The sequence below is a fragment of the Schistocerca cancellata genome, chromosome 4 (assembly GCF_023864275.1).
Source record: "Schistocerca cancellata isolate TAMUIC-IGC-003103 chromosome 4, iqSchCanc2.1, whole genome shotgun sequence".
In the NCBI taxonomy this organism is placed as follows: Eukaryota; Metazoa; Arthropoda; class Insecta; order Orthoptera; family Acrididae; genus Schistocerca; species Schistocerca cancellata.
The window spans coordinates 688362989-688382967 of NC_064629.1; the positions used below are offsets into that span (position 1 = coordinate 688362989).

At 37.9% G+C, this 19979-nt stretch overlaps 1 protein-coding gene across 1 annotated transcript in view; it reads left to right on the top strand.

Annotated features, from left to right (window-relative positions):
• LOC126183543 (dedicator of cytokinesis protein 3) overlaps positions 1-19979 on the top strand; it is a 1039887-nt gene that overhangs the window by 991264 nt on the left and 28644 nt on the right. The window contains exons 31-34 of the mRNA XM_049925613.1: positions 9161-9292; positions 14165-14349; positions 15427-15586; positions 16724-16896. Coding sequence (XP_049781570.1) covers positions 9161-9292; positions 14165-14349; positions 15427-15586; positions 16724-16896 — 650 coding nt within the window. The remainder of the gene's footprint in view (positions 1-9160; positions 9293-14164; positions 14350-15426; positions 15587-16723; positions 16897-19979) is intronic.

The window sequence follows — 19979 nt, forward strand, 5'->3', positions numbered from 1 at the left end:
CTGAAGTGCTAATTATTGCAACCACTGCCACAAGTGCACCTCTTTCAACAAATTGTAGGTATCAATATGTAGGGGAGGGAGGTTAAATACCGAGTAAAGTACAGAGTCACTCAATATGCTGATAATTTGGAAAGATGAAGAACTCCCTCCCCCTACACACACACACACACACACACACACACACACACACACACCACAATTATATAGAGAACTATTTATTATACAGAAACTAATTGTTCATCACAAAATGAGTACAGACACATAAACTATTTCCTACCCCACTCAGCATGCCGATTCCCATTTCAACTTCTAACACCAATACCATTTGTATGACCACTAGTTGTGACAACAATGGGTCAACTACTTTAAACACATTTTCATGAATATGCACTTATACTCTGTCTGCTTATAAATTTAGCATTCAGGCTATTCTTATACCAGAAAACTATTCCAAAATCTCACTCAGCACTTTGGCCACAATTCTGTTTGGCAGGCTAGCTGCCATTTGACTGTTACACCAAAGATCTCTGTAAGGTAAAGATGTCTTATATTCCCACACTAATTTTTTTTTCAAATTTGGCAAGAAAATTTGGAAAACAGAAAAAACAAAAACAGACAAAAGCTCTCAGGCAATAAAAGTGAATTCACATACTGACATGATGCACTAATTTTCTGTACAACAATTCAACATTATGGAAAGGTTAGAGAGAATACCAACATATACTCTTACATGCATATACACTCATGATAAATAAATCCATCTTTCTCAAGTGATTCAGTGTCTTTCAATTTTAACATGGCAAACAGAGAAAAGATAAAGTAGTGTTAACTATTAAGCTAAAATAATTAGACTTGAAACATTAGCCCCTGATCAGTTATCTTACACCTTTACTTCCAATCCATCTTACACTTTCATGTGCTCTGTATAACATGAAATGCACCTTTTTTCGCACTTGCACTTATGCACATAAGCACTTTCAAGGGTGTGATGCTAACCACTTGCAGTCCATCATAGGGAGATGGACTGCACGTCACATGCCCACATTTTAGTACAGGTAGTCTTGTTTGTAAACATCAGCTGCTGTCTCAATGTAGTAGCTGTAGATCATTGCTCTCACTCAGTGCTGGCAGCCTGTGGTGGCAGTGGGCCCCGTGCATGTGCAGAATTGCTTCCAGCAACCCCTTATGTGGCTGCTGTGAGTGCATCCTGTGCTTGCATGATATAGTCATCTGTATTCAATGTTGCTATTAGCCCACGACATTTTTAAAATGTGCCTAAGCGTCTACTAACAGGTAACATAAGTTACACTTGTAAAGTTGTATTAAATGCCACTGTGTCCTAACTGTCATTACAACACAATAAAACTTGCAGTCTCTTTTTCTTCCAAAGTGCCCATTGTGTACATTCTTCCCTATTATCCATTGTTTGCATATTGCTCTTTTCTTTCAGTCTACCTGATATAAATCTGTACTCACTCAGATTTCTTCACTTGTATCTGCAGCTGCTTCAGTTTGGTCTTGTTTTTGTAGTCCTTCATCCACATTTGCAAGTTTGTTCTTGATTGTCACTTTCTAAATCCTCATATCTTCTCCTAGCTTACTAGATGATGATATCAAAATTACTCTAAGTTCTCTTATGTCCTGCTGTTCTTTTCTGCTGACAATTTCACAATTCTTGAAATGCTTTCTTTCATGCCTCCTCCTGCTTTTCCTGTTGTGCCTTCTGTTCTTCCTTCTCTTTCCTTAGGAAATCAATGAAAGCATTAAGTTGACTTTATATTCCCACTTCACTGATAACCTATCTCCTCCTTTTGTCACCCATGACATGACATTGCAAAAGGTGCGCCACTACATTTAACATCATTCCCAGTTTGAGCTATGATGAATAATTTTGTAATAGTTCTGTCTTAACAAATTGGAAACATATTGCGCATACTAAAGCTACAGAAAAGAATAATAAGGAACATGTGTACTGCCCATCCAAGGACATCATGTCGCCCCCTATTTGAAAAACAACAGTTATTAACAATTCCCTCCTTATACATCTATGATATTAATCTTTCTACATAGCAATTTAGAGTTATTCAAGAAAAACTGTTTCAATCACTCATATAACATGAGAAACAAAGACAATTTTATGCTTCTCACTCATCGGTTAAACCTATATGCGCAGTCTCCTCAGTATATGGCAATGAAAATTCATAACAAGCTAAAAGGAAAGAATGTTCTGAGTATGAACCTAGAGACACTGAAAACAAAGCTATATGATATACTTGTCAAACGCTGCTACTACACTGTTGAGGAGTTCATGAAGGATGAACTGAACATTTGAGCAGGATAAATTTACATATAGTCTTGTGTGTAAATGTAGCTGTCCTTCACAAAAGGGAGGAAAGAAAAATGAAAGTTTATATTAATGTTAAAATTCTTTGTACCAATTTGGCCTAAGTTGTGTTATCCATTTTTTGATGTGTCTCCTGTACACTAATCATATGATTAGAAATTGTATGTTATGAGACGAGTAAAACACTATTCACTATTCACTAGTTCTAGCCCAGTCCAGTTTGAATTGTCACTCACTATTTCACACTTCAAAAGTATGACTGTTTCAAACAAATATTCTACAGCACCACTGTTCTGCCTAATCTATAACTTTGTTTCTCATAATCTTACTTTTCCTTTATGAAGGTATGACATTAAGTCATGTTGGAAGCTAGAGACAATTCTACTAAATAGGCATAGATCTACAGTTAAGCTATCTATGTCACATGAAAAGTCATGCAGCAGGTGAAGAATGACTTTATTCATCCAAAGTACGCATGACATGTTTTGGATTTATTTTCATCTTCAGAAATCCAAGTGCAAAGATAGCACAAGGATACGAGTGTTAGCAGTTGTGTATGTAACATGAGATGAGAGACTACTTACACAACTGGCAATGCTCTTGTCTTGTGCTGTCTTTGCACTTGGATTTCTGAAGGTAGAAATAATTCTGAAACACGTCATGCATACTTTGTCATTCTTCATCTTCTGTATAACTTTTTGTGTGACCTAACTAGATTAACTAAAATCTATGCATATTTACTTCCTGTTATCTTGAACTGTTATTGTTGTGGGTTGTTGCATCCTCTTCAGTGTTGAAGGCTGCTTCATGATGTCCTCATAGTTTTTTCCATCATCCAAATCATATGAATGCACTGAATTTATTCAGTTCACTGTTCAAAAACTCCATTCATTTTAGGCCACACTGTCTCTCTGCTTGACAGTGGGTATCATCAAGGCTATTGATAGCACATGCTGCCAGTTCTTTTGCAATCTCTGTTTTAATTTTAACCTCATAATGTCAGTTTATTCTCCCCCACATACTTTTATACCAGAGACTGTCTGGTCATGGTTTCACTTGTAAGGTATTGTTGTGGGAGGAATAAATACCAGACAATCCAGTACCAAGTCCCTCAATATGATGCTCGTTCAGGAAGATAAATAACTCTTCAAATACCACAGTTATATCAAAAATCTTTATTATTTGTATATCACAAAATGAATACAAACACATATACTTTTTTCTACTGCACTATGTGTACCCACTCCCATTTCAACTTCCGACAACAATAGCATTTGTATGACTTCTAGTCACAGTAACCATGTCCCAACTACTTTAAAGACAATTTCATTACTGTACACTTGTATTTTGTCTACTTATGCATTTAGTACTCAGGCTATTCTTAAACCATGAAACTATTCCAAAATCTCATTCAGCACTCCAGCCTCAAATAGGTTCGGTGCGCTAGCCACTACTCGACTCCTATACCAAACATCACCATAAGGCAAAGATACCTTACAAGACATAGCTTGTTAACATGCACTGCAGTGTGTCATATTGAACACTATTGGCGACTCCCACATAGTGGATGCTGCTGCCTCTTCCAGCTTGTGAACCTGTATGTCTAGCAGTTCAAACCTGTCTTTTCATTGAAAGTCAGTTCCGTTTCATCAACATTGTGAGCCATTCCAATTCAGTTGTGTCATCCCTTTCCCATTTCTTTGGTAAGTATTTTACAATCCCTTTTAGCAGATTCATGCATCTTTTTGTGGTTAAACCGTAATGGATATCACAAGCAGTAATAATACAGAAAGTGTCTTTTCTCTAAGTTCTGTGAAAATTTCCAAATGTTTATTTGATGACCTATAATTGACAGTGTCATTCTAGAGCAAATGCTTTTCTGTATACTGTGAAAGGATACCAATGGTTGTGTCTAATATCCACAAGAAAATTGGTTTGTGATTATGATGAATGACTGCATCTTTCAGCAGTTCTGGTGGGTAATCTGAATGACTGGTGGTCCACTGTCTTATTGTTGACATTTTTGACACTGTAATTCATAGTATACCTAGTTCCAGTGCTAAATTATACTTCTATTTATGTATGATATAGTAAATACAAGAGTAGACATAAGAGATGTTTTTTGTGGGTATAACTACACAACTGATCAGTTAACCACAAAATGTGTGTGTCAGTTAACCCTGCATACACTATTGAAATACATTGTGGAACAATAGTTACGTAGTTTCATGCTCCAGGGGGAAATTTTTACAATAAATCATAATTATGTGGAGTGAATCATTTTACATTCACATCGAATTCATGTGATTTGAAAATATGGCTACATGCTGAACATTTATACGTTTTTTAAAATTTTTGTGTATTATTATCATTAAATATACAGACATGAGTTAGTAATTCCTACCCACCACCTTCCAGACATTACAATGCTAGAGATTCTTCTAACACATATTTTATATCACCGGCAAGTGATGAAATTTTTTTGTTGCAGCATTGTGCACCCCTGTTTTGTGCTAAAGACAACCTTAATGTAGATTAAAGAATGTCATTTTTCCTTTTGGTATTATAATTATGTTCATCATTGATCTTTTTGAACTGCAGTGGATTACTTATAATGAACTTCGTCAGGGAATAAATATACTCTGAAGCAAAAGTCAAAATGCCCAACTCCTTAAACAGATGTCTACAAGATGCTCCACATATTATTCTAACAATACCTTTTTGAACAATGAATATTTTCTTTCTTAAAGATGAGTTACCCCAAAACATTATTCTGTTTGGTATTATTGAATGAAAATTTGCAAAATATGTCAACATGCTGATTTGTCCCTCTCCAACATTTGCAATGATTGTTAGTGAAAATGTGACTTAACTAAATTGTTTTAGGAGCTCCAAAATGATGCTTCTTCCAGTTTAGAGCTGCACAAATATGAATATGTAGAATTTTGAAGTTTCCATCCTATTTATTATTTCTTCATCATGTGTTACATTAATCACTGGTGTACCCCTACATGTGCAGAACTGAATATGGTGTGTCTTTTTAAAACTGAGGTTGATAATATTCACAGAAAACCAGTCAATGATACTTTTAAGAACAATAATTAACATTTCTTCTGTTTCTGTATGCATGCTTGGATTGAGTACTATGCTAGTGCCATCTGCAAAAAGAACTAATTCTGCTTGTTGTATATTAGACAGAAGATCATTTTAATTTATGAGGAATAGTAGTGGACCTAAGACTGAGCCTTGGGGAACCTCGTACTTGATTTCTCCCCACTCTGTGGCTCACACATGTTACATAGATAGGTTGCAGAAAATACAAACCAGTGCTATCCTGTTATTCAATGCTTGTAAACTTTGGTGAGTGAACATCTAAGTGAAATTCTCAGTAGAGCAACTCTTCTGAAATCCAAACTGTCATTTACTGAGGATATTATAGTTGCTTAGGTGAGATACTCTTCTAAACTTCTGACTAGACATAAATACCAACACAAATATAAAAGTAAAACAGCCAAAATTTGTGAAACATCCTGGCAGATTAAAACTGTGTGCCGGACCGAGACTTGAACTGGGGACCTTTGCCTTTCATGGGCAAGTGCTCTACCAACTGAGTTACCCAAGCATGACTCACGTCCCATCCTCACAGCTTTACTTCTGCCAGTACCTCGTCCCCTACCTTCCAAACTTCACAGAAGCTCTCCTGCGAACCTTGGAGAACTAGCACTCCTGGAAGAAAGGATATTGTGGAGACATGTCTTAGCCACAGCCTGGGGGATGTTTCCAGAATGAGATTTTCACTCTGCAGTGAAGTGTGCACTGATATCAAACTTCCTGGCAGATTAAAACTGTGTGCCAGACCGAGACTCGAATTCAGGCCTTTTGCCTTTCGCGGGAAAGTGCTCTACGAACTGAGCTACCCAAGCACGTCTCACACCGTGTCCTCACAGCTTTACTTCTGCTAGTTCTGCAAGGTTCGCAGGAGAGCTTCTGTGAAGTTTGGAAGGTAGGAGATGAGGTACTAGCAGAAGTAAAGCTGTGAGACTGGGGTGTGAGTCGTTCTTGGGTAGCTCAGTTGGTAGAGCACTTAGCCGCGAAAGGCAAAGGTACCGAGTGTCAGTCTCGGTCCGGCACACAGTTTTAATCTGCCAGGAAGTTTCATATCAGTGCACACTCCACTGGAGAGTGAAAATCTCATTCTAGCCACAATTTATGTACAGATAATCTCACTTATGTCATTTTGCAGGTCACTTGATAATGTCAATAAGCCGAAATAGGCCTGTCATGTAAAATATTAAACACCATATCACCTTAATGCAGCTGGTTTGGAGCATTCATTTCCATAATGTCTTATACAAATGTATAGTATGCTGTGGGCCCAACAGAATGTAAAATCTTCTAGAATACATCACCATCTCAAAAATGTTGGGAAATTATGTCAGCAGTGAAACAAGTCAGTAGTTATTGACATCTCTCGTATCATCTTCCTTAAAGAGTGATTTAACAGTGGCATATTTCAGTCTCATTGGAAAAAATGCCTTGAGTTAGCAATGTATTTTATATTTCAGATAAGACCAGGCTTACTATATGGGAACAAATCTTTAGTACTCTATTCGGAACACCATCTAAACCAAATGAGATTTTATTTTTGAGACAATATACAATTTTCTTAATTTCAGAAGAAGTTGGTGATACTCTCATATGACTGAATTTTATAAGCGTTGCTTTTCCAACAGACTGCTGTGATTTTTCTCTTGAACTGTTTGTCACTATACTTTCTACTATATTTAAGAAATGTTTATTAAATTTGTTTGCTACTCAGGACTCATTCAGTTCAATAGTGATGTTATCATGTTCTGTGCCTCATTATCCTGTCTCTTGTATCATTTCATTCCATACAGCCCTAAGTCTGTTGTCAGAATTACTGATTTCTGACATTCTGTGGATGTTCCTTGATTTTTAATAACTTTTTAAAATAAATCTGAGTAATTTTTGTAGTGTGCAACTACTGCATGATCTCTACTTATTGTTGCCAACAGCCACATTTCTCTCTTCCTTTCACAAAATACTTTGATCCTGATAGTGATCTGTGCTTTTTTATGTGGTTGTTTAATGTTTTTTTTTTTTCAGATTAGCTTATGTGGAAAGTTATATTCAAAAATGATATGAGTTTATTAAAAATGATATGAGTTTATTATGGAATAGATTAAATTTTATGTTAGCATTTAGTTCATTATAAAACCATTCTCAAAAACATTTGTCCTACAATCATTAATTATTCTAACTGATTTCCACTATGGAGTATCAATGCTGTAAGCTAGTATATTATTTATCCCAACTAGCTGTGCTTAATGACTAGAGAGAGCATTAGCATTTGTTACTGGATAAATTGTTATTTTGAGCTTAACCAAAGAAAATATAACATCAACCAGAAGAACACTTGAAAATTAGAAAGAGATGGAGTAGACATCTATGGCTTCACCAGTGTGCCTTCTGTCTCCGACCCATACCCCGTGCTCCAGCTGTTGCCTACCATGGTAATGGGCAATACTGGTGTAGTGCCACACTGGGCCACTGTTTCTACTTCTGACATTCCCTGTAAACATTTATATGCTTGAAAAATTATCACTGTTACTTCATAATATCATTCTTCTCATGTTTTGCATTGTTTCACTCATAATGAACTCTACAGTAGCTAAGTACCCTGACCATACTAAACTAACATGATAGTCAATGCTAAAAGTTCTATGCACTCCTCCAATTGCACACTGTAGACAGATGTGGTAGAATGAAGCTATTGGGCAGAACATCATGTGATACAAGGCACTTCCCCCTACCACCTAACTTCTTTTGTGCACACCGCTATAGGAATCAGCCATGTCCTCAATTTTGTCTTGATTCCAGCATGTTATCATTATCGTAGAAATAAACGTAGACATACTTCTTAGTTCTTGACCCACAGAGTATTGTTTCACTCTAATTATATGACATTTCTACCTGAAGTTCCATCTTACTGTATGCCAAGTAACTTGAGCCAGTTAGATTTCTGCTCCTGTCTTTATTGCCCACAATCTGATATTCTTACTGTACTTGATATAGAACTACAAACAGCATAAACCTGTATATGTGCAGATGACTTAATCTGTCCACAAATGCTCACATATGGTATGTGTGTAACATTGGGTTGTCTGATCATCCATAAAAGGGATTGACCCAAACAGTTACCAAGGAATTTTGTTATTACCATCAAATGAGTGAATACCAAGGCAACAATAATAGGTAGAAATACTGTAGTTTTGTTTGTTTGCTTCAAAAAAGCATATAACTCAATCATCCAGCAGACCCTCTTCAGTATTTTGGAAGAATTCAGTTAATGGGGAAATTTTAGAGCCCATTGAGATTAAGACAAGAGACAGGTGGGGAGATGAACTGTCACCCATTTTGTTCATGATCATCATGGAAAAGATAATGAGAAAATGGAATGATGTCACAAAAGAGGAAGGAGTAGAAGAAATCTATTAAGATCCAAAGAAACTTTGCTGTTTATGAAGAAAAATATAGCAGTGCACAAGTAAAAATATGACAAAATCCTTTAATAAAAACATTAAGATGACTGAAAATTCTTTCTCACCCCATTACTTGTAAATAATGGAACAGAAGAACATTTTTTGACTATGTTGATTTTAAATTTGGTGTTATAATACATACTAATCAAATGTAGAAGAATTCGTTTAAGAAATTTACATCAAATTGTTGTGAATGAATGTTAATGCAAAACATGTGTTTATTGAGCAATGAAGTATTTTTTAATCATTCTAGGGGATAATTGATGCAAATGTTATGGGTGGCATAGCAAAATACCAACAAGCATTTCTTAATCCTGAGTTTGTGAAGTACCACCCTGAATTCTCAGAACATGTACAACGTTTGAAGAATCTTACACTTGATCAGGTAAATATTGCACATTAAATGTTACTTTCTTCCTTAGTGTCTAATGCCTTGTGTATATGTGATAATACTAAAATCTCCATCTAATAGGTGGCATACAACACTTTCAATATAATGACATTTGTGGTGTGAAAACTGTGCTTCGTAGCTCTCTTTTCTCTCTCTTTCTTATTTCTCTGTACAAATTTAGATAGGAAATGTGTATTACATTCATTATTCATGTTATTTTATTCTTACATTTGTTGTATTTATCATGTTTTTGTGATGTGTTTAAGAACATAATCCCCTAAGTCCCTAAGAAAGTAGCAGACAAAAATTACTATGCTGATTCTATCTCCAGCTTTGGAGTGCTCTACTGATTGAACAACTACTGTGACAGTACCCTGACTTTCTTAAATCAAGGAATAAATAAATCTGGAGTTTGCAATAAAAAATTTAGGGTCTAAATAATTTAGAATAACTGAATAAAATATTAGTATTCATGATGGATTAAGGAAAACAGTAGAATTAAGTAACATTCTGTGAATTTGTCTCATAAAAAGAGTGACTAACTAAATTAGTATCTGTATAGATTGATTTTGTAGAGACCTTTTGCAGCATCCATGCAATTTGTTGTGTGGTGGGTGGTGGTGGTGGGTGATTACAGCAAGAGTGTGACGGGCACAGGAGGGGGCACAGGAGGGGACACATAACTATCTATGCAGTGGTCACAGTATCTGACATATTTTAACAATACTGAGGACCATGGAAGTTTTTGTCACTCCATTGAAAAATAACAACATCAAAAAGCAATAGCAAATAAAAATTATGGGGAGCAGCAAGAGATTAAAGAAAAGTGAAAGAGATTGAATTTTGCTATCTGACTGAGGATGATAAATGAACAGTGGAAATGCTGATTAAGAATGTGCATGACTGGGTAATCTAGGCAATAAATTCGATACTTGTATCATAATTTGTACATGAACATGATTCTTCATAGTCCTGGATGGAATGCAAACAACGGAAGGAATGGAGTGAGCTATGTGCTATATAGATTAGTTGTTGAGCAGTAGATAAGCGTACACACAAGATTAAATTGTAGCTAATCTTCTGAACAATGTTGTTCCTTAGAGCTAACAGTTTGACAATTGTGCCGCATTGCAAGGACAATGTAGCCTCAGTTTTTCCATATTTTTATTTTTTACTTTGTGAGCTATAACAAAGGACAACGTCTAGTGTCCTATCTCCTAAAGCTTAGCTACAGTTCAGCCTTATTTATGTGCCTGTCTGTTGCTCAGTGTTTCAATTATATGGATATATGATGAGTGTTTACCTTCACTCCTTCCATAATATTTACCTGTTTAGATAGTACAGGCAAATGGCAACAGATCTCTGAAGATACATTGTTGTGGATTCCAGTCAAGAGTGATGGATTGCTTATCATATGTTGCAAGTGTGTTGATTCATTTCCTTGTGAGGTATATCAAAATATTTATGAAACATTCCAGAAACTGTTACTGTAAAGATATGACAATGAGAGGACTGGAAGAGGACAAGTGACAAGTGAAGTGTGCCAGTGTTAAGATGATGAACTCAAAACTGAGAAAAGTTGGGCTGAAATATCAAATTTTCCATTTCTGTCAAGGTGTTGGAGTCTCTTTGCCAAAAAATCAAAATAAATTTGAACTTGTTCATCAAAGTGTAAGAAATGATTTAACAAAGAAAAATGACCTCCTCATACAATACAAGAAATTGAAAACGCTCAGTATTTCTAAATATGTGTTATGCTTGACAGTGGATCATTTGTATCAGGCATATGGAACTCTTTCTGCCAGAGTTAATATTTCCAGAACTGCTCTTTCATCCAGAAAAATAGCCCATTCTCAATAGAAAAAGATTCCCATTGATTTGGATATCCCACTAGTGGTCTCTAATACGACTTTATTAGGAACCCAGTTTTTAGAAACAATCCTATTTTACTGAGAGTAAAGGGACATTTGCCATAATATGGACAGTGTTTTTTATTTTTTTCATTATAATATAATGAATAAGATTTTGAAAAAACTCCTTATCGGCATGAAGGCACCAGTAGATCTACAATTACAAACAAAAAAATTCTAATTTCTTCTTCCTGATTATTTGCCATACCATTGCTTTGGACTATTGGATATTTTCTCATGTAGACCTTGAAAAGTTTGTATATGCTTTCCTCATTTCTCTGGAAGAATAAACACCTGTTTCAAAGCATGAGAGCCATGGGTTTTTTAATTGTATCTGTAGAGCAACTATTGTTTTTTTTATGCCTCAAGATAAATGGCACTTCCTTATGTGAGGCTGCATCTCCTTGTTAGACCATGAGACTCCTGAACAGCAACTTTCTAAGATATTGCCCTGTCACTGTAAGACTGCTCAATACCCTGTTATGGAATGTGGCAGCATGGAAGATAAGGATGAAAGAGGTCTGGAAGAAAAGGCAAAACACAAGGGTATAACAAAAAGTTAGATATATGACAAAAAGAGTATCTGAATGCTGAGAACAATTAATGCTTTCATACTGGCTTTTGATAGCCCATGGTTTTTGTGAGTACTGCTTGAGTGTTTGTAATACCCACCAGATCATAGTAAAGGAAGGCTTTTAAGAGATTCAGAGGGGGGGGGGGTGCTGCTAGATTTTTTTACTGGTAGTTTGGTCAACACACAGAATCCCTGCAGGGATGTCAATGTTCTTTTTGAGAAATGATATTGAGAAAATTTAGAGAACCAGCATTTTAAGTAGACTGCAGAATGATCCTGCTCCTGCAAATGTACATTTCATGTAAGGACCATGAACATACGATAAGAGAGGTCAGGGGCTGTACATAGGCATAAACACAATAATTTTTCAAATTTTTTTTGAATGCATGGTGTCTGTTCCTTCAAAAGAACAGATACCATGCAGATCCTGTAGCTGTTAAACACTGTATGCAAATTGAAGGGGGATGACGACTATCAGCTGCAGTGGGACATTATGCGGAATCAGCGGCTATGAGTGAAAACTTGTACTGGACTGGGATTCAAACTCCTGTTCACTACTTAGAGATTCCCACAGGAGGACAGATGTATTGATGCATTTGCACTGAAGAAAGTAGATCAATTGCCCAGCCAGGCTTATGAATTATTTGAATGCGTGGTCTCCGTTCCTTTGAAAGCACAGACACCACGCAGCTCCTGAAGCTGTGAAGCCCTATATGCAAATTGAAAAGGAGTGACTGCTATCAGCTACAGTGGGACATAATGCAGAATCAGTGGCTAAGAGTGAAAATGTGTACCAGATCGGGATTCAATCCTTGGATCTCCTGCTTACTAGGCAGGTGCAGTAACCATTGTCCCATCCGGGACACAGCATTATCGCAACTGCAGGGATTATCTCGGTACCCCTCATGGCCAATCACCAAGTGCACTCAAATGCACCAGTACGTCCAACCTCCTGTGGGAATCTCTAAGTAGTGAACAGTAGTACAATGGACAGGGACGGCAGATAGGTGGTCTTTGGTGGGAGTGTGGCTTGGCCGTGTGGCATACTGAGATAGTCCGTGCAGTTGTGATAATGCTGTGTCCCAGATAGTGCCTTGGTTACTGCACCCACCTAGTAAGCAGGAGATCCTGGGTTCGAATCTTGCTCCGGTACACATTTTCGCTCATCACCGCTGATTCCTCATAATGTCTCACTGCAGCTTATAGCAGTCATCCTCTTTCAATTTGCATATAGTGTTTCACAACTGCGTAATATGCATGGTGTCTGTTCTTTCAAAGCATTAGATGTGTTGATTTCAAGTAATTCAAAGCTTGGCTGGACAATTGATCCACTTTCTTCAGTGTGAATGCACCAATACTTCCGACCTCCTGTGGGAATCTCTAAGTAGTGAACAGGAGTGTAATGGACAGGGACTGTGGATAGGTTGTGTTCAGTGGGAGTGTGGATCAACCGTGAGGCATACCAAGATAGACTGTGCAGTTGTGATAATGATGTGTCCCAGATGGCGCAGTGGTTACTGCAAAGTAGATCATGGGTTTTAATCCTGGTCTGGTACACATTTTCGCTCATCGATGCTGATTCCACATAATTTCCCTCTGCAGCTGATAGCGGCCATCCCACTTTAATTTGCATATAGTAATTCTCTTGCTGTATTTGTCAGTGGAAAAGAAAGGAAAATGACTAGTACTAGCAAAACATACCCTCCGCGATGCACTGTTTGATGGCTTGTAGAGTATGTACATATATGGAAATGTAAACTGAAGGTATGATTGTACTCACATGAACTTGAAGCCCCAGAAATAGTATCTGATGCTGCATCTTACATGTCGGCGGTTTAACCACATGGCTGTAGCATCTATTAACAAGCCAATATGTGAGAAGTGGGTGAAGGAGGGAGGAGAGTGGAGAAATTACTTCTTAATCAAATTTTAAATGTTTTTTCATCTGCTTTGACTCTTTCATCCCTCTTTAAAGTTTGATTGGATAGTATTAAACAAGTAGTAATGTGATCTAAGAGCAAATACTTTCCATTTAGCCACTTTGACTTCCAAAGCCTACTTCCTAGCCTTCAATGACAGCTGGGTGTGCATAAAAGCTCTTGAAATGTCTATTCTGTGGGCCAAAAAATTCTTACCTGTCTCTGTACAAAGTAAAGCAAAAACTAGAAGAAGTGGATTTTGAGTTTCTCCAAGCATGTTCATGTATAGAGACCATATATAGGCAACCACAAAATATAATTCTGCTCCCATGATCACTTCTTGATATCAGTTTGCACCATACCCACTCATGTTCAGTTACATTCTTTATATATAGGAAGTGATGCTTATAACCTGTTAATATTTCTAAATATGTTATTCCACACATTTGTTTCTGTGCTTCAGCTCCATATCCTAGAGACTGGTCTTGCACTTCATGGGCAGCTTGCCCCTCCGGGTGTGCAACCACTTCACCGTAGACTGCTGGAGAGGCTGTCACAGTTACGTCAAGGACTGAGAGAGCTAGTTGCTATTCGCTCATCAAGAGGACATTCTTGTACAGACTCAACCTCCTGTGGCAGTATTCTAAGGTATCACTGCATGGTGTTAAATGATTATTTATGCTTTCACATCTCCTCAGATGTTTGTTCAAACTGCTTGAAGGTAAATCCACTATTTAATCCAGATATCACAACTTAAGTGTAGTGTGATAAATGACAATCCTAAATTTAATATCAGCAGTGTATGATCAAAGACAACCACTCACTTTTAGCTAATGGTAAATTCTGATGAATGCTTTTTTCACTTTGATTACTTTACTTAATATGGAAATAATTTTTCAGGATAAAAAAATACATAATATTATTTATTATTCACAATAGAACACAATACTTACCTCTTATAGACAACAATCACAAGTGTGAAGTGAGTTGTGGATTTTATAAATGAAATAGCATGACATAAATTGAGACATACTCAGGATTGTTGCCAGAAAGAGATGTAAATTGAATATACATTGTTTCCGTTAAAGAATGTTTGATAACTTTTCAGACTATGTACTTGTACATTACTTTTGCATGGGTACTTGTACATTACTGTTGCATGGATTTAGGTGATTTGTTGAGACAGTGTGTGTCTCAGGAAGTTACAGTGGATGGTCTTGACTGAACCTTCTCCATCAGATAGGGACATAGCATACTCTTTTAGACAGTCACTAAGCCCCTCCTAACTTTTGAGAGACACTTCCAGAAAGTGGGACCGTTCAAGAAAGAGGTTTTTTCCATGAAACCTTAAGGTTGGAAACTTTTTCTCAACCTCTATTCTTGGAATAATGCATATCAGTGGTTGCCTTTCCTTTTACCCTTGACAGCTGACAGCTTATGATGCTATTTTCCTTTGTCACTGTATGAATGTACAACACACAGTGTTTTTTAAGTACGACCTTGAGCAAAGTGTTGTTTCTGCCCATCGTCATGGCCCCTTTGGGAGCTTCATTCTTCCTCTTTGAAGCACTAAAGATAAATGTTATCTCTTTCCTTCTAACAAAACTAGAAGAACCCAAATTCACATCACTGCAAATCTATAGATTTGAGGGTCCTGTACATGTTTAGCTTTTTAGTCAGTTCTTACAATAACTTGTGGTTTAAAAATTTGATAACCAATTGCAGCATGCCTCTACCACCCCTTCCTATGGAGAAGAAGATGCTCATGCAGCCCAATGAAAGTCGCAGTAATCGTTCCTCTACTTCCAGTGGAGGACCATATAACCACTTTGCTCTTATGGATGATCAGGTGACAGATGATGAAGATATATATAGCAAGCCAGTGGTGAGTCTTATAGTGCATGATTGTAGAACATATTCAGCATGATGTGCCTGATGGTTGGTGATGGTATTTTGAGAAGGGGAACTGATAATCTATTTGTCATTGGGACAAAGATATGTCCTCAGTCAGAGATGACATATGAAACGAAGTATCACACCTTCTGAAACACATGTATTTCTGCTTAACTTGATTGAAATTATCTTTTAGAAATTCTGAGAAATCTATAAAAACAGCAAGCTTTGTGAAATTTCTATTTCCCTCTACAACTACAATTTACACACTACAAGTCACTTTACAGTGTATGTGGGAGGTACATCATGTACCACTATATATATTCCTTACCACTGTGTTATTAAATTCCACCTACCAAATAATGTGACTGATCATCTCAGTGCTTTTTCATAATTCTGAAAGACTGTTGTAGGCAAAGAAGCAGGGCCAAAAGGTTATGAAATTTTATACTTTTGAAACGCAAATTCTCAAGGTTTGTGGTGCCAGTCTAGTATTATAAAATCTAGAGGACAATTTTCACTTTGCATCCCTCCCACCAATCCACATCTTGACATCTTGAAAACCCACCCAGTGATCTTCCTTAAATCAAAATTGGAGCATGATCTTATCTTGCACATAAGTTCATTAACATGCAAATGTTTCTGGGTAAAAAGACTAACCTGCCAGAAGGTATTAAGCAGTTGTCATGAAAATATTATTTTAGAGGGGACAAAGTCACAGATGCAGTCTGCTCTCATTTATAAGTTTTTAGTGTTCACATTAAGATGTTTTTAGTTTTGAAAGAAAGCTGTTCTGGTGTATTTCATATGTGTTCCGTTCATAATTAGATACACCTGAAATAACTCTTTGTAAACTGATCCTTACCTTATGTCAGTTTTGTGCCCTCTTAATTGTTCTGTAAACTATTTTGTCATAGCTTAGCTATATATGAACATAACTAATTTTCAGAATATTTTTATTGTAAAAGCAAGAGTGCAAATTGGTGAATTTATTGGTATGAAAACAGTAATGGGTCATTGTCTGAAACATAATAAAACTTTGGTGCACATTTTAATGAGGGATGTTTTATTTTGATACTAAATGTATTTTATTCAAAACTGAAACTAACATCATCATCTCAATTTCTAGGAAATGAATGAGAGCCATGTGCCACCACCACCTCCACCCCCACCTCCGCCACCACCAATACCAATGCGTGAGTCACGACCACGTTCAGCTGGCTACAGCCTGACAGATATGGGACGTATAACAGTTCGAGGAACTCTTGAATATTCATCACTGCCACCTGTAAGCCTAAACAGGTAAAACGGGAATGTGTTCATGTATATCTTCATTTCTCTTCCAGGTTAAAACAATAAGATAGGGGAGCTATAAGCTTAGTAGTGTGTCCTTAAATTTTCATAAACAAAGCAAAAAAAGGAAATCAGTTTTTAATAATAAAGAACTCTCTGAATATTATAAGTGCATAATGTCTTAAGGAGAACAACAAAACTTAATAAAACATCTTCCAGAGAGAACTTTCCAAAACATTGAAGCACAGATGCTAACTTTTTTAATAAAATACAACAGAATCATGTAACTTTTATAAAGACAATTTTTAAAAAAACTTACCTTGCTATTACTGCAGTCATGCTACACTATGTTAATATGAGTGTAAACAAGCTCAGTTGCTATTTGTACTCCATAACTTTGAAAGTCACTGTTCTAGAGTCTGTGGATAAGGGATCAGCCTTGTCAGTTATCAATCCAAGCATCTTAAGATCCAATTACTTACCTGGATACTCCATTCTTAGTCTTCTGGGTTTCTTCCACTGTTGGATACCTAGATATCTCCTGTTTGGGTAGCAATTGTTGTCTTAGAGAATGATTTCATGTTACTGTGGAAATTATCTTGTGTTAATATCCTGTATGTTATCCCAATACTCTAAGTGATCATGGTGTCATGTAGAGGACCAAAATCTCTTTGCATGCTTGAAAAAATATGCAGTTACATGAAAAGCTTACAGTCACTTATGTATTATACAGTTCCAATGACATTTTGTGCATCTAATATGCCTCTAGTCCCTCTTCTTCTAAGTGTACGATGAGACTTAATTTCAGCATAAAATGGGGACTTACTTGCAAAGTGAAATGATTGCTACTGATTTAAACCAATGCAAACGTTTCTCATATTGTACTAAATAAATGGTATACATACTTGGTCATCTTGCACACAGGCCACCTTCATGAAAGCATTTGTGAACTATATGTGCAGATACAGGTTAATCAGCACCCACCATGTCACTGTGCAGATCCAAAACATTTGTGTCTGCACCAGAATTGTACTTTGTCATCATATCTGCCACAGTTTGCTGCCTATCCTTCTTTACAGACTGAGGAGGTGTCCGAACTCCTGTTCGGTAATGAGGTGTGAATGTCCAACACCTTGTAGCGTACTCACTGTTTCACCATCCTTCAGCCACTTTCCATAGGTACTCACAACAGTGGCACATGAACAGCCAACCAGCTTTGTATTTCCAACATGATTGCAACACCAACATGTGGCGTTCATTCTAACAGTGTGCAGTTGTCATAATATTTTGACTTATTTTTCTGATTATATTTACATGCTAACTTCCCCCTCTCAGATAGTAGCTTACTTCCTCCCTCATTTCCCTGGTGTTACTATGTGATTGTTATTTCATAAAAACACAGGAGAGAAACCTTAGATCCTAATACGTTGTTTGAGGAAGAATAAATTAACCTGTCTACTTGTCAAGGAAGTAAGAACCTTTTCTCTATTTGACATGTGTTTGGCTTTGCAAGTGCTGCACCCACCTGCTCCTCTGTTCCCTCTTGTCCTTTGTTTCCTTTCTGTATGTTTGGTAGGGTATTGTACTATAAAGAGACAAACAAGAGCACTGCCACATTGAACCAAAGTTCTTCTTCCACATACAAGTGAACAACAGTTGAAAACACGGACACAAACAGAGAAACAATCCAGGTATTGATACAAGCAGCTGCTGGCAATAAGTATGAACACAGTATGAGAACAAGTAAGTGCCTGCTGCATTGCACTTACAAAGAAAAGGGCTCCTGTAGACTGCACTGTGGATACGGTGCTGTTTGCAGAACTCAGATGGCCCACCACTGGCAGCCTCTGTTGGCTGGCCTGTGTGGACGCCATTGGTGGAATATTTGAAGTGCAGCATGGCAGTGGTGGCTTGGTGTCACTGCACGTCTCCATGTATATACAGTGTTATAGTCCCCCCCCCCCCTCCCTCCCTTTGGGGAAAGGACATTACAGTGATGTAGGCATCGGGGCAACTGTTGAAATGTTCATGGCCTCTGGAGCGAATGCCGCAGGTGATGAACATAGTGGCAGAAGAAGATTTTGGGCCAGAATCAATGATTAAGGGTAAAAGGGGTGTAGGGGTGTGGCTGTGGACATTGCAAGGTGGCTGCTTTCCCCCCCCCCCCCCTTCCCCCCCTCCAAAGTACCAGAAGAGAGGATCGGTGACAAGGGCCCTGGTAGCATCTGGTCCTTCGATGTGGTGGGACTATGCTGGCAGTGAAGGCACCAGATGCTTGGTTGGGGGTGCCATTGTTGGAGGACCTAAAGGTGTCAGTCCAGCTGGAGGCAGATTTGCCGGTGGCAGGGTAGCATCATGGGAAAACCTAGCAGCAGGTGCAGGAGGTGCCAGGGTGCTGGACCCTGCAGCAAATTCAGGATATGCAACATACACATGGAGATTAGGTCCACCCTTGCACCTACAAGGCTGGAACAGGTGCTGAGGGAGGAGGGGGAGGCAGAGGCGGCAATGGCAGAACTGCAGTCCTTGCTGTGGTGGGTGGTGCAGCTGGTCATGGTGGTGCACCACAGCTGAAAACTGGTGTGCACCATACAGAGGCAGTGGCCTCAGCAGCTGTGGAGCGTGGCAAGAATCCACGTTGGTCGGTGGTCAAACCCCCAAGCACATACTTCGGAGCCATGATTGAACTGTGATGAGGACCATGCTTGTGGGCATGAGATAGCGTGAACCAATTCAGGAGAGTGCATGGCTGGCAACCCTGGAGTGTCTTGGCTGGACTCCAATCTCCCATTGGTGTAAACGTGCAGAAATTCGAGAAGCATTCAAGGCACTGTCCATGGGAGGAGTCCGTAAAGTAGTTCTAAATTTGAACCTTGAACATTCGGATGAGATGTTCCACCCAGCCATTAGACTGGGGTGAAAAGGGGAAGCAGTCATGTGGTGACTGCCTTGATGGGTACAGAAATCCGAGATGACCTGAGACACAAGCTGTGGACCATTATCGACAGTAAGTGTATAGGGTAGTGCTTCATAGATAAAATTTTGGAGAGTGCATGAATTGTAGATATGGCTTGCATCAAAGGACAGGGGAT